The sequence below is a fragment of the Mus musculus genome, chromosome 15 (assembly GCF_000001635.26).
Source record: "Mus musculus strain C57BL/6J chromosome 15, GRCm38.p6 C57BL/6J".
Lineage (NCBI taxonomy): Eukaryota > Metazoa > Chordata > Mammalia > Rodentia > Muridae > Mus > Mus musculus.
In genome coordinates this window covers 42446648-42462965 of record NC_000081.6, presented here as the reverse complement: position 1 = coordinate 42462965, position 16318 = coordinate 42446648, and the positions used below count along the sequence as shown (strand labels likewise).

The 16318-nt window shown below is 36.5% G+C and overlaps 1 protein-coding gene across 3 annotated transcripts in view; it reads left to right on the top strand.

The window, feature by feature from the left end:
* Angpt1 (angiopoietin 1) overlaps positions 1-16318 on the top strand; it is a 252311-nt gene that overhangs the window by 214012 nt on the left and 21981 nt on the right. For all 3 annotated transcript variants that reach the window (NM_001286062.1, NM_009640.4, XM_006520323.2), the window contains exon 7: positions 3133-3299. In NM_001286062.1, the coding sequence (NP_001272991.1) occupies positions 3133-3299 (167 nt within the window). The remainder of the gene's footprint in view (positions 1-3132; positions 3300-16318) is intronic.

Here is a 16318-nt window from a genome sequence, read left to right as displayed (position 1 = left end):
GTCAAGTGGCTGTAGGGACAGCTCTGGCTTGTCTGAACTGAAAACTACAAGGGAAATCCCAGCGGTCCTCCTTGTCTTTCAAACAATTGGTGCAGTTGAAGAGTTTTAACTCCGAGTTTCGGCTCCCTATAACTTTTGATGCTGTGCATGCCTTGTGAAAGGAAAACTTTGGATTTCGTAGAATGTAGCACTTGCTCCTGTGAGATGCTGTAAAGTCTTTAGCACATCCTAAAATTTACAGATATTTTCTACTACTGAGTAGCTTTCAGCAAGTGTGGCCTGAGAGTCTTAGGGAAGCAAAAATGAGGACCTGGATTAAAACCCCAGAACCCACATAAAAACTATATATTGTGTCCAACACTTGTAATCCCATTACTGGAAGACTGAGCCAGGAGGCCAGCCATGCTATCCGATGGGCTCTCATTCAGTAAGAGATCCTGTCTCAAAAAGTAAGGCGAGAAGTGACAAAGGGAACACAATAAAGGAAGACCCCAAATGTCGAACTTAGGCCACCACATGCAGTTGCATGAGTGTGTGCAGACTCACACACACACACACACACACACACAAACCCAACAGAGGGAGTCACTGGAGTACTAATGTTTTATATTTTCCTTTAAATTTTGCAAATAATCTTCTGGAGAGTATGTATACAATATCATCCAGACAAATAATGTGCAATAAGTTAAAAAAAAAGAAAGAAGAAAGAAAAGATGAAAGTTGTGTGTGTGTGTGTGTGTGTGTGTGTGTGTGTGTTTGTGTGTGTGTGTGTAGCAAACTTAACTCCAGGCATTTGCTCTAACTACTAAGCTGAAACAAAATGGACTGTGATCTGTTAATATTGCAATAACAGACCTGGCCTGTGGCGATCTGATATCAACACTATTAATTGTTGAGAAGTGATTCGATTGGCAGAGGCAATGGAAAAAGATTAGAGCATTATTAGTAGTCACTGAGGACCGGCATATTTTAAAAACGAATTAGGGAGCATCAATTCATTTTCTTAGGTTGACTAATGGGAGAAAAGTTAAGTAAACTTCTGTTTAACGATAAAATTGATTTTAAGTTGGAAAAGAAAGAAATGTCAGTATTTTATCTCTTTTGAGAAAGTCAGGACTGCTGTAATTATTATAATACTTCCTTCACACTTTCAAATATAGATTAAGTCTTCGTTATAAATGCCCCCAATTAACCATGGTCCATTTCTTTGTAAAACAACCACGTATAATATATATCGTGTGCTCATAGGACCTAGCCTTTTAAACATTTGTATGTATAATTATGATTAAGGAGTTTGTCCAGATGAAGATTTGTATGGAATGTTCTCAAGCACAAGACACTGGCTGGAAGTGAACTCTTTTTTTTTCTTTTTTCTTTCCTTTCCTTTTCTTTTTTTCTTTCCTTTTCTTTTCTTTTTTTCTTTTCTTTTCTTTTTTCTCTTTCTATCTTTCTTTCTCTCTTTCTCTCTTTTCTTCTTTCTTTCTCTTTCTTTCTTTCCTTCTTCTTCTTCTTCTTTTTCTTCTTCTTCTTCTTCTTCTTCTTCTTCTTCTTCTTCTTCTTCTTCTTCTTCTTCTCCTTCTCCTTCTCCTTCTCCTTCTCCTTCTCCTTCTCCTTCTCCTTCTCCTTCTCCTTCTCCTTCTCCTTCTCCTTCTCCTTCTCCTCCTCCTCCTCCTCCTCCTCCTCCTCCTCCTTCTTCTTCTTCTTCTTCCTCTTCCTCCTCTTCTTCCTCCTCCTCCTCTTCTTCTTCTTCTTCTTCTTCTTCTCCTTCTTCTTCTTCTTCTTCTTCTTCTTCTTCCTCCTCCTCCTCCTCCTCCTCCTCTCTCCCTCTCCCTCTCCCTCTCCCTCTCCCTCTCCCTCTCCCTCTCCCTCTCCCTCTCCCTCTCCCTCTCCCTCTCCCTCTCCCTCTCCCTCTCCCTCTCCCTCTCCCTCTCCCTCTCCCTCTCCCTCTCCCTCTCCCTCTCCCTCTCCCTCTCCCTCTTCTTCTTCTTCTTCTTCTTCTTCTTCTTCTTCTTCTTCTTCTTCTTCTTCTTCTTCTTCTTCTTCTTCTTCTCCTTCTTTTTTAACCAGAACACAGCTGTATGGCTGAGAAGCAACAAAATGTCCCACTACAATGACCACGTTTAGATGTCCCTTCTCTGACATTCTGTAACATTTGCTTCTTTTGCCTTCTGTTCTTTCCTTTCAGTGTCTGTAAACTTTGTTGTCCATTGCTCACCCTATGTCACCTCTTCAATCATCTTTGAGAATTCACAAAGACAGTACAGCTTCTTTTGCTAGGCAGCCCAAAACTGATTCAATAAGACAAATGGATAGACAAGGAACTAAATTGATCATCAAGTATTACCAAGGAAGAGCTTTCTGAGCAACTATCAAAGCCCCCAATTCTATATCAGTAATTTCTCAGTTTCTTTCTTGTTAATATCTTCAGTTAGGCATCAGTTTTGGTGGAGTACTTTTTGTCCCTCCCGCCCCAAAATGGAAGTACTTACTTTCATGACTCCAAAGAAAACAATCAGGTCCCAGTGAGCTTCAGATACAATGATGTCAGTTCATGTACTCCCTAGCCCTTGCTTGTCTGCCTTCTACCTCCAACCCCAAATCTTTGCCAATGAAAAATCTAAGTGATAATGCCTACTGTTTTCTAAGCTCAATTATTAAAATTAATTATGAACTCATTAAAGAATTGAATGATCTGAAAAAGTATAGTATAAAGGCATAGGATAGTCAAAATGTATAGCTGAATAATAACAGCAAATACATTAGTATTAAATAAGGTGTAGGATCCTGATACTATTCACTTAGGAATATTCCAATTATGTTTAAAATGTCAACTAACATTTTTAAAACTTTGTCAGGAGAAAATTTTGAATTGGGAATTGTTTTCTGCTCAATTATACTAACTAGATTAATTTAACCCAAGAATGTCACAGTAAACAGAGTTTACTATGTCAAAAATTAGATGGAAACTTCAATGGAGAAAAAGACAGGAGAAGAGTACTAGAATAAGTTAGTAATTACAATAAAGTGTAAAATGCAAGCAAAACTATGTTTGTTATTGTTTTTTAGAGAGTAGACATGGAACATGAAAAAGTTCCCTCTGGAGTAATGAGTATGTGTTCTATTCTTTCCCAGGGTTTTGGGAATCCCTCTGGTGAATATTGGCTTGGGAACGAGTTCATTTTTGCAATAACCAGTCAGAGGCAGTACATGCTGAGGATTGAGCTGATGGACTGGGAAGGGAACCGAGCCTACTCACAGTACGACAGATTCCACATAGGAAATGAAAAGCAGAACTATAGGTAAGCTCCGGCCTTCCCTGCACTCAGAATTCTCTGGCTTTGTAACCAAGTGATAGCATGATGTGGAAAGAAAGACATGATGCAGATGATCCTCTTCACTGGACAGTCAAGGTTTCCGTCTAGGCCTATGATGCAGAGATGCTGAAAACGCTGGAAGGACATCTCATGGGCTTCTGTGTTAAGTCATAGATTGACATTTATATTCTGGCTCAGTCTTAGAGGATAGTGAGCTAAGTGGTCTAAAGGTGTCTCTGTTGTGAGGCCTCTGAAGGTGTAGAGGCTTCATACAGCTAAGACTGCAACCAGAAACCATGTGACTCAAAGGCTTCTAATAATCTGCTGGCTCTAACAAAAGACTTTAAGTTATTTTTTCTTTTTCTTTCTTTCTTTTTAGTTATCTTAAATTTTATTATTTTTTTCAAATTACATCCAATATGACTAGAGGAAATGGTTTTAGTTATTTGAGTGATTTTCATAAGTGGAGACAAGGCTTTATCAGGATTTTTTGTTGTTGTTGTTGTTGTTGTTTTTCCAGGGGAGGATTTTTTTTTAAATAACATAAACTTCAAATGTAAAATAGACAGATAATACTATTAATTTTAAGTTTTTCTGATTAATTTTTAATGAGCAGCTCATAGCTTAGGAAAAGTAAAAACGATGGCTAAAGAGATAATATACATTTACTCAACAGATACTTACTATGTCACTACAAAGAGCTTGACTAGGCACTGGCCAGTCTCAGTCTCATAGACCTCGTGGTTGAGCTCTGTGACTAAGAAGTCCTAAAATCTGGTTGGCATTCCTTGATACCAGGTGAATATTTTACTTGGTGTTATTTCATGAACTACCAATACAATACCATCATATAACAGATCTTTAATTGCATGTACCTTGATTTCATAACCAGTAAGTAGGAATTGTAATGGTTTTGCATTATCAGTATTCTCTATCTGTCTTGAAAATATAGTAGTGCACATTAAAGGGGTGGCATACGACAGCATGCAACTTGTAATGCTAACAAACACTTCCTGTGGTTCTTCATGCAGTGTGACTGGCTGTTTCCTCAGAGATCAACTATTTCATTTGTCTTTTTAGTCATAATAATCTTTGGAAATAGAAATCTACATCTTTTGAATGGCACAGCTAATTTTTAATAGGTTACATATATGATTGGAACTTTGGAGATGTAATAATCACGTGCTTAACAAATAGCGACGATGTCACATAAAAGAGGATGAGATATAGTTCTACAAAGTAGATAATCTCATGGTGGAAGCAAGGGTATACTTTCAGGCAGCTCCAGAAACCAGCACAGACATTTATAAAATACAATGAAGTGTAAGGAGAAATGTTTCTAAGGAGGTCAATATTTTGAGAGTTTTGTAACAATAAAAACCACTGTAAAACATCAGGGGTACTCTTATGTAAATGTTTTTTTCTGAAACTTGAAACTACATGAAACTTGGCTAGTGTTAGGTAGCTTGACAATAGAGCTAGCAAGTAATTAGTCTCCTCTTTTTCTAGGCTCCTGAAGAATTTGCCCTGGTTCTTTTCCAAAATGTCACTCAGATTCCTATAGGTGGTTGTGGTGGAGGGTCTTTGTGTGTGTGTGTGTGTGTGTGTGTGTACATGCAAGCACACGTGCTCGCATGTAAAGTGTGGTGTTTTTTGGAGAATAGAGTTAGGGCAAGCTTGAGATAGCCAGTGTCTGCAAGGCTTCTGCACTGGTGCAAGGTGTCTATCACTCTTGCATATTAGAAGGAGTGCTGGCTTCCTGTTAGAGCCCAGACCCATTATCTTTATTAAATATTCCCTAAACCTTTTGTATCTATGATTCTTTTGCCCATATGTTTTTCACACATATGATAGCTTGCTATGGTTAAAATAAAAGGCTTCCCAGCTTTGGAATGGTATGTACTACAGAATTTCTGTCATGAAATGATGGATGAAACTCGAGAATTAGAATTACAAAATTAGAACTGTGATTTAATGTAAAACTTCTGGATTTAAAAGAGAGATGAGGTTAAAAAGTACATTATTTTTATCAAGGCTAGAGAGGCAATTTTTACTACTATTTTCTTCATGGTGGTTTCTGTTACAGTATTGTTGTAACACAGTGGGTGGTTCTGGCTTTCTCTGTTAGGAAAACCAAACAAAATGTAGATGTGCCATATAATACAATTAAGTATAGGATTCTTGTTTTCTTCAAATAGAAAATTATGGTGCATTAAATCATAAGTCTGCTCTGGTAGATGGTTAAAGTAAGTATGCCATAGAAGATACTACTCATTCTTAAAGAAAAGGAAAAGGCTACTACTGTAGTTTGAATATAAAATGTTCCCCATAAGTTTGTGTGTTGGAGTGCTTCTGTTGGAGTGCCAGCTAACACAGGCTGGTGGCTCTGTGTCAGAGGGTAGTAGAGGTTTTAGGAAACCTCACTTAATGAAGACTAGAGAATGGGCCTTGAGACTTTAAAGGCTCACTCTACTTCCTGTCTGTTCTCTGCTCCTTGATTTTAGATTCTACATGACCAGAAATCTTGCATGAGTGTTGCCATGCCTTCACCTTCAGCATAGGCTGTAGCACTTTATTTTATGTGTATAGATGTTTTGTCTGCATGTGTGTTTGCGAACCACATTTAGACTTGGTGTCTATGGAATCCAGAAGAGGATATCAAATCCCCAGGATCTAGAGTTCTGTTTGGCTCTTAGAAGCATGGGGGTGCTGGGAATTGAACCCAGGTCCTCTGCAAGAGCAGCCAGTGCTCTTAAGGACTGAACCATTCCTCCATCCCCTGTAGTGCTTCTTAAATGCCAAAACGAACCCTTCCTTTTGTGAGTTGTTTATATCAAGCATTTTATAACAACCGTGAGAAAATTAACTTATACAGTGGAAGGAAAGCTGAAATTGAAAAGCTGATTGCTGAAGCTTCCATTCCTAATCTTGTCATTGAGGTTTCTCCAGGGACAGTAATACATGGTGACATCTGCATACAGTTCCAGCTGTCAGGATGAGATCTTCATCCATTTTCCTTCTGAACCACCTTACCCCTGTCCTAGTCAAACTATTAATAATAAGGTGCACATAGTACATCATATTTAATGATTTTTTATATTCCAGAATTAGTCCACCTACATAGTGTTTTTGAAGCAAGACATTTTAAAGATGAGGAACGTGAGGTTAGAGTCCACTGCTTGGCTCCGACTCAGTTTAATTTCAGCTGACATTCAAAACCTTGAGGGTTATTGCTTCAAATTTTTGCATTTTTCCATGTTTTTATTTTTCAATGTTTTGAATTAAATTCAGAGTTTCTTGTTAAGATTTTAAACATATTATTGTTTTGGATGTTTTTAATTGAAATAGTACTTTGTTTCCTCCCTTTCTTGTTCTTACTCCAGTCTCTTTCCAGTTACTCTCACTTGAACCCCTCTTCTTTCAAGGTACTATTTTCTTTTTGTAATGTGCTTGCTACACACACACACACACACACACACACACACACACACACACATTTATGCATGCACACATGTGTGCACATACAGGCACACATGTACACTTGTACGCACAAACATACATAAATAAAAACTGAGTCTGTTTCTATTGTTTGTCTTGTATAATTACAAAGGTGACCACTCTGTAATGAATAACTAATAAGGGGCTCATTGCTGGGATTGACTAATTCTACTCCTCTCAGTCACTAGTTGCATGTAGTTCTTAGACAGTTTGTTCTAAAGATGCATTTAGTCACCGACCTTGATTTAAAAGGAAAACCCATACTGATGTTCTTGACATACTGATTAAAAGTAAGTGTTATAAAAGATCAGATTAACTAAGAGATGTGCATATCATACACAGTTTCCCCTGTTAACCTCCAAGGAAACTTTAAGTGGTTTTCTCAGATAAAAACAGAATCTACAGAACCCAAGAGAACATGAACCAGAAAAAGAAAATAATAATCTAGGAGTGTTGTGATAAACATATCATGTGGACTGACAGGCAGTCAATGTGGAATTATTAAACACTGCCCCTGGAGAGGTGGCATTACCCACGTTCTCATCCTCTAACATGCAGGCTAGTATGCAGCTCTCCTTGCTATTCTCAAATACTTCTTCCCACAATAGCTAGAATGAGTTTCCGATAGACAATTGGATTTGATATTTATCCTATTTCATACATATGAACAATGTTTCAACATATATAAGTAAAGTCTACCACTAAGTCTTTCATGCTTTTTTTGATTATCCAGCTGTTGCCTCTGGCCTTATTCAATCTAAAAGTTCCTCATTGTGATGATATTTCGGTAGCTGTTGACAAGTTTTCTACAACTGTGCTGCTTTGTTGGTTCTGTACTCATGCCGTGCATATACAAACCTAAGTTTCTTACATGACTATGATTTCTACAATTATGATACTGTCTTAACTGAACATAACTTCCCTGACACCTTCCCTAGTAAATGCTGTGATGTGCCAGCCCATTGTTCCCTTGAGATCTGGATCTCCTCCCTATCTCCTGGGAATATTGGTGGCAGACTGCTGGCAGCTGAAGCCACGTCTCGAAGTATTGTTGTGGCCAAGAAAAGTCATATCACTCAAGGTCATTCCTCCTTTCTACAGGCAAATTATGCTCAGAGATTGGTCAATATGGAAGTATAACTGCTCCCCCTATCCCTCCCCCATTCAAGGCCAAGGTTCACAATATTCTTACTGTGGCTTGGTTTTAGGACGACCTCTCCAGCCACAATGTTGATCCCTTAACTACACCACAAAAACTAGAAGTACCTTCTAAAGCACCCCTATGCTGTGTTTCCAGAAAAACCTATCATCCTCATTCGCAAGCCAATTTGAATTCTGTGCTTCTATTGCCCTGTGAATGGCTCTCCAGAATCTACATTCCATCACATCATAAGTACTTATTAACTATCTCCAGTCAGCATTGTTTCTCTGTACATTAGTCCATAGCTTAAGGCTGTTGACCTTTTTGCTGGGACAGTCTCTCAGCTAGCTTCTAACTTAACCTAATGTCTCTGCCTTTGTGTCCTCTCTGCAGGACACTGTCATTTCTCTACCTCTCCACCTTGCTGACCTTCTTTTTTGCTGTCCTTCCTTCTATCTCCTGAGCCTCTGTCTTGTCCTGTTGGTCAGCCTGTCCATCCTCCTGTCCCAGCTCAAGGCACCAGCACTTTACTATGTAAAGTCACTTGACCTTCCCCACCTCAGCTTCCCTTTCTTTTTTTGGGAAGGTCAAGAAGCTATAAACATTTACATATCCTGCTAGCCTGGAGCTCTTGGCTCAGCAATTAACACCTGAAAACACGGGGGCACACTTTTTCATAGCCAGGAAATACAATATTTGTGTGTCATCCCAACATATACATCTAGGAACACTTTCCCTAAAAATTCAACTTCTAACTGTTAGCACAATTAACAAGAGTTGATAAATAGTACAAGTGCTTATACATACTTAATATTTCTATGTATCAGTTGTTCTCTTTTCAAGTCAGAAAACTGGAGCATAACATTTTTCATAAAATCACAAGAATTAATATAACTACAAGAAAGAATTTAACGTTCGGTCTTGTAGTTGCTGACTATACATACAGCTATCTCCCAATAATGGAAACTCCGTTACCTAGTTCTTTAAATTAAATAAAATCCAAACGCCCACTCTATGGCAGCATGTTTCTTTTAGTCCTGTTTTGTTTGTAGACAAATTGCCACATCTCATTTAGTCTCATATTATCTCCTTTTTCCTCTTCTTCCTTGTTTTCTCTCTTCTTTCATCCTTTTTGTGCCTTTCGATAGTGTTTCACTCTGTCAGTTAGATTGGCCTTCGAACTTACCCTGTAAGAGATGACCTTAAAGTAACAGTAATGCTCATGCCCTGATCTCCTGAGGGAGAGGGGGTGGGCTACAGGGATGAACCTCTGCATCCTGGTGTGATTCACAACTTTCCATCCCTATAAATTAAGGTATTTTGTGAAACTTTTGAAGCTCAAAAATTATTTTTCTAGATAGGTACTTTCAAAAAGAGATATTTTATTTTAGCAGTACAAATCTTTGCATGCAAGTATGTATGTGCACTATGTGAGTGCCTAGTGCCTACAGAGGTCATAAGAGTGTAACTGCACTCTGGGACTTGAGGTATGGATGGTTGTGAACCACCATGTGGGTACTGCGAACTTGAACCCAGCTCCTCTGCAAAAGTAACAAGTGCTCTAACCACAGAGTCCTCACTCCAGCTGTGGCCCTAGTTTTCTGCATACATTTCTTTTCTATTTTATGGGCTTTGAATTACTTGATAAACAATTGGATTTTTATGTCTCTAATAAATAGTTAAGAGTTTCTGTCAGTTTAGGGATTAGGGTGGCCTTTTACATCTCATAAAAATTTACTATCTAAAAGTAGTTAAAAAATAAATATACAATCATCAACATAACAATAAATACATCTTTAAAAATAACAGATTAATTGTGGAATTGACAAGATGCTGTGCTCAGTGGAGTGAAAAGAAAACAGTTCTGCAATGACAATCAGAGTTGTGCAGACTGTGAAGATATCAGAGTTCAATGTAAAACCAATATGAATATACTGGTTATGGTGATGAAGATAATAGTGCTGTGATGCTTGCCATTAAAGCTATATTAAAATACACACAATGCGGCATGGTGAAAGAACCAGGGCAATGCGTTTACCATGGTCACCTCCTTTCCTCCAATTCTTCCTAGATTCATCTGTTTTTGCCTTCCTTGCCTAACCAATTTAAAGATCTATTTCTTTTCCCTTTAATCCTTCAAGATCTGTTTATGCTGCTCAAATGTGGAAGCTATTCAGGTTTTATATTCAATCTATTTTGTTTGAGGAGGTGGAGAGATGTCTCAGTGGTTAAGAGCACTGGGTGCTCTTCTAGAGGATTCATTTGATCCCTAGCATCCATATTGTATTTTACAACTATCTGTTTATTCATTATTCATTATATGGATTCAGAATCCAAACTAGATCCACTCATTGCATTGGTCATAACTCTATAAATACTGTATACCCAGGACATGTTACCAAGTACTAAATGCTAACAAAATATTAATGTATATTAATAAAAATTATAGTATTTATATAAGAAATTATTGAAGATTTCAGGGTTTTTTTTCTAGGACATTTCTTTTCTTGATTTTTTTCCTGGTTAGATTCAAATCATAGTTTTTAGATGATTGGTATATTTCATATTCTCTAACATTAAAGCCCATAAAATGTCAATTCATCCCATTATTGTTTGGACTAAGTTAAAGTGTTTATGAAGAATTGGAATTTACATAATTTATTAAACTAATAATTTTGAAATGGGCTTAGCATTGATCATCCTTTTGCTAATATCCTAAAAGTTTTTGATACATAATTAAAAACTATTTTATGCTATTATAACTAAAGAATGAGATTTACCATTTGAAAACAAATGTAATTTTACTACTACTTTCAGGAAAGAACAACTAAATAACAATCTTCTAATTTTAATATGATACATAATTAAAATCATACATTTCAATAAATAGTGTCTTTACAAGTGGTGTGTGTGTGTGTGTGTGTGTGTGTGTGTGTGTGTATGATTGTTTTTCTTTTCTTCAGATATTGGGGAATTTTTTTTTAAATATAAACTTAGTTTTTGTGTTATGTGTTTGTGGTTTGAACATACTTAGTAATTACAGTATTATTCTCATTATAGCATCACAGATATTAAAATGAATACTTCTGCACCTAGAAGAAACTTGACTTACTTAAATATGAAGGTAGAATAAGTACTTTATAATGTCCCTCCCATCATACTCTGCCTATAATCTATACTTATTATGGGTGGATTTTTAATTTTGTTGTTTTTAATGTTTGGGCTTGAATGGTACTGTTAGGTCAGAAGTTACTGATTGATGGCTATTATTAGCTTTGTCTGAAAAAAATTCTATGTGAATAGAAGAATAAAATATTGAAAAAATTGTATGTAGAGAAAAACTTGAAATGATTTAGCCAGGACATACATCTTTTTTGCACAAGTTTTATTTTTGGTTGGGATCTTTGCTGGGAGGTAGCTTTTCGAAACATATTAAATAGTGCACTGGGAACTCAGCGACATGAACTCTAGTCTTGGATCTGCAGTTGCTTTTCTGATCGACCTTGGACACTTTGCTTTGCTTTTCCAAATCTCAGATCCTCGGGAGTAAAATGAGGAGGTAAAGCTGAAGTGCATTCCAAATCTACAAAACAAATTCAGATGAACTGAAAAAAAAAATTCTCCTGAGCTTCTCATGTAAATTTGAGCCTTGCATTTTTGGAGGTATTGGAAAACTTGCTTCACTTTTTTTTGAGTGAAATGTTTCTCATTTCTCCGATCCTCGAGGCTACATGGCCCTGTGGTCCTGGCTGGAACCAGTAGCAGATGTTGTGAAATACCAAGAAGAAAGTTATTTCTGCAGAACTGTACTGCTCTCGTAAATATCTAACATAGGTTTCCAAACTGAAGTTTTAAAAGGAGTTTTATTTGAACTTGCAAAGCATCTCTGTCCCACTTGATCTCTCTTTTGAAACAGCATCACATTATGTATTTTACTCTAGCCTTGAACTTAGGAGCCTCCTTACCTCAGGCACTTGATTACAGGAATGTGCTGCCATACCTGACTACAACATTTCTCCAGTTTAGTAGATGTCATAATTCTATTTAATCTGTTGCTAATGTTGTGATTATGTCCTAAACCCAGAGATAATTATTTTGATGAATGGAATTTATAGTATATACTTCTTGCCTGAGATGAAATATTTATGAGGTACAACCACTTTGGAGGTAGGAGAAGAGCTGGGAAGTAAATAGCCTCACAAGCTATATATATAATGCACAAACACAAACAAAAATGACATGGGATGAGGAAGGGTCCATGAACCATTTGAGAAACCTGGGAAGGCTCGCCAGGCGTAGTTGGGAATAACATAAAATGGGAAAATAGTAATTATCTGAAGAATAATGCAGACAGTTGGTAATAGATGAAACAGGAGAGAAGAAAGTTAAGAAATTAGGTTTCATGGAATGCAATGGTGTCCCATTTATTGTTGAACACATAGGAGGCATGTGTCCTCAGCATCTTGTGAAGCTGTGAGTCTGCATTAGCTGTTTGATGCAAAGAGAAGTATTGATTGCTCAATACTGAGAGCAGTGCTAGTCTACAGATATAAACACAAATACTTAGGATTTTGGCAATATATCCATTTAGCAAACTGTAAGCACTGGGTCATGGCACCTTTGTGCCTATGACTTCCTTGGTCATAGGCTTCTGACTAAATCCACAGTACTAAGCATAAATTATCTTCAATGGAGCCAGCCTCAGATCCAATCAGAAATTATTAAAACAAAAACGAAACAAACAAAAACTAAGAAAAATAAAAAGAAATATAGATTTTCTTCCCCAGAATAAGAAAGAAACACAAAATTTCGCTTGCATATATTTGTTATTTAGTTTCACATTCAAGTCCTTGGTTAACAACATGATTCAGATGATAGTTGCGAACTTCAGAGATTAGTTCTGCTGAGAGTGAGGAAGATTGAGAAAGGCTTCCTGGAGGAAACCCCTGGTGCTTTATAAAATGTGAGTACATGTGTGCGGGGCAAGTTTAAAGGATGGTGGCAGAGGAGGGAGCTCAGCATTCCAAGAAGAACGATGTGGTCAAAACACAGAGGTAGGAAAGGACACCTCATTTAAAGAACAGCCACAATCTCCAAAGTGGGGTTCACTGTGCTGCAGATAACAGAAGGCCATACCCCATGCTGAAGAGTTGGGAATTATACTAATTGTAAAGAGAAGTAAACACAGGCACGGTTTTGGTGTACAGAAGAATCTGCTTATCCACACTGGGTTCTTAATTGCAGACCTGTTGTAACATTCCATCCAACACAAGAAGAGAAAGTATTTTCCCCTGCAGGAAACCTCACACAATGCCTCCCAATGGTTTTTAGCATCATAATTGCTCCACTCTGTCTTCAGTCTAGAAAAAGCTGGGAAGGAATTTTCCTGCTGCTCTCTAAATAGAAATAATACAATGAGAATATTTCTTCTTTTCTTGAGCATTTCTATACAACGAAACATCATTTAAGATCTCAGGTTTTACAATGGTTTTACTTATTTTCTGGTAAAAGAAAAATCCATGATTCTTTGAAGTAGTTATTGACCTTGAGATTTTAGGGACTGAAAGAAGGTCCAGCTAGGGAGAGGTTCATGTTCACTCTGTAAGGCACATAAGACCTCAAAGAATTGAAATACAATTTAAGGACCTGTATATGTTTTGTAGTTATTTTATGCCACATAACTCATTTTGACATTCAAATTTTCTAATGTGTTACTAGAAAAGGCAAGGTACACTGGAAGAATTGGTTTTGGTTTTGATTTTTTGGTTTTGTTTACGATTTTGTCTTGAACTAAGAGCAGCTAAGTTTTGTATTTTTCTAAACTTTAGAAGATAAAATTATATTTCCTTAGAACTCACAAAGATATGTATGTATCTGAGTTTACATGTGTGTTTAGATTCAAAATATGTTATAATTTCATCTCTTCCCAACAGAAAGCCAAGCAAATAATATTTGATGTCAGGATTTTCTTTGAAAGAAAGTATGATCACTGATTTTTTAAATCATACACATTTCATGGCCTTTCTTGAGAATCACTGAGCTCTGACTTTCCCCATGGTATTAAAATTGTTGCTGTGACTGTGTTTCTGGTGTCAAAAACTCAAGGAGTCTGAGTCTTGAAAAACAAAACACCTTCTTAGCAAATCTCTGGTAATTCCTCAGTGGCTCAATTCTCTGTCAAAACACTTTACTTCAGTCAAGAAAGATTTCTCGTAACAAACTTCTCTGAAAGTAAGCATGAAACTGAAAGGACAGGTTAGGTGGGAATCTTTCTAAAGATTCCAGGGTCCTTTACAAGTAAAGAAACACACACCCAAAACAAACAAACAAACAAACAACAAAAACAACAACAAAGAAGTAGAGGTTCTCAACTCAAAAAATAAAATACTCTATTAAAAAAGTAAAAGAATACCAAGAGTTCTTAAAAGATTGTTGCCTGATTAAGGAGTAGACATTAGAATGACTGTTCTTTAGCTTCTGTGTTTGAAAATAACATTGACCTTAACCTAGGTAATCCATATAAAAATCTACTCCAAGGTTGCTTTTCCTTTGGACCTAGTATTCTGTTTATTCATTTAAGTAGTATTAGACTGCTTAGACCATCAGTAACATCAGTTTCTGCCATTAGCCATGCAATAATTGGCCATGTCTCCACCTCACTATGTTTACAAATTTTACACCTACCAAGGTGTGTTTGTTTAACGTAGATTCATTCATTCACCTAACTCATGGTTACTGAGGTACTCTGTGACACAGTTCAGCCTTTCTTTGGAAGCTAATAATCTGTTTCTTTACATGTATTTATTACTTATTTCCTGGGTGTAGGTGAGAAGAAGGAAGTAAGACCTTCAGTTATTGACCTTATTGGCAGGGTTTTTTTCTTTCAGGTTATATTTATTTTGTACTGAACCACTTCTATATGCCTGATTCTTATTTATCTCTGGTGTCAGTTGCTCTCGTAAACTCACCTCTTAACTGGTGAAACTGCACACTACCCGTTGTTTTAATCTTCCTACTCACACAACTTTCTTTGCAATCTTCCTTTGAACTTTGCTTCCACTTACAGATTTGGGTCTGTGGTTGCTGATCAACATCCTAACAGGAGCTCTCCTGGAAATTTAATCACTGACTTTGATTTATATATTTTCTTACATATTCAATTACAGACTTTTGGGAACAAGTAAATTATCATTTTCATTTTGGAGAGTTTAGTAAAACACTGCTTCGCCAATATGTAAAAAAAATTGTTGCAGAAGGCTTATGGAGACATCTCCAGCTGCGATGACTATCCCAAGATTCAAGACCAATAAACAAGCCTTCTGTTCCTTAGCAAAGAGTATGAAGCTATTGGAAGAGATGAAAAAATTTAATGCCTGGGTTCCAAAGGAAATTATCCAATAGAATGGGCACTTGTATGTGATATAAGTCTGTTCATAAAACTTGATACTTTCATTTCTCATTTGCACTAAAGTAGTCATTTTACTGGGGTGTTTTATGAGTTATTTCCTTAAGTCTTTTTCTGTTGGCAGCCATAGACCAATTCTATATTCACTAAAGCAGTGGACCAATACAATGTGAACAGACCATTAAATCATTAATATTGGCTAAATGTCAAATCATGAAAAATAATGCCCTTGGGACTTGAATTCTAAAAGATAATTATGTAACTAGAGTTAGAGTGTTACAACATATAGACCATCTCTTGGGATGCTTAAAATTTAATCTCCAAACAATTTCAATTCTTAGTCTCAATAAATAGTGATTCGATGCTTATTATGTGTATGGGACACAAGAGTTCACAAGGAATAATAAATTTCCAATCTAGTCAAGCAGATAAGGCATGTATATTATTAATAATATTACATTAGAAAAGATGAGTTGTCTATCTATCTAATGATAGTTTAAAGAAAAAAAGGTGTCCTAGTCTCTCTCATTAGGAGAGATCTGTTCAAGGATAAGTTCAGATCCCTAGCACCCATGCAAATGCTGAGGGTAGCACTACTTCAATAAATCTCAGGTTGTATATTAACATAAGCTATATAATTAGATGAGTTTTGAGTAATTTTGGATGAATTAATAAGATGTTGCATTGCAGATGTCATAGAAATAATTTTAAAAGTTGTTTAATTAGAAGTAATTTAACAATATAATGAAAGTCTAATACAAGACTCGAAGTCATCCTTATGCTGTTATGAACATACATTCTTACATTATGAAAGTGTGTTTTAGCTTCAAATACAGAAAATGAATCAGAATATACTAAGATTGTTGACATCTTTAAATAAATGATGACTGTAACACGCTCACTTAACCCAAGGAATTTATATTTTCTTTTCTTTTCTTGATGTTAGATAACCTTAAAACA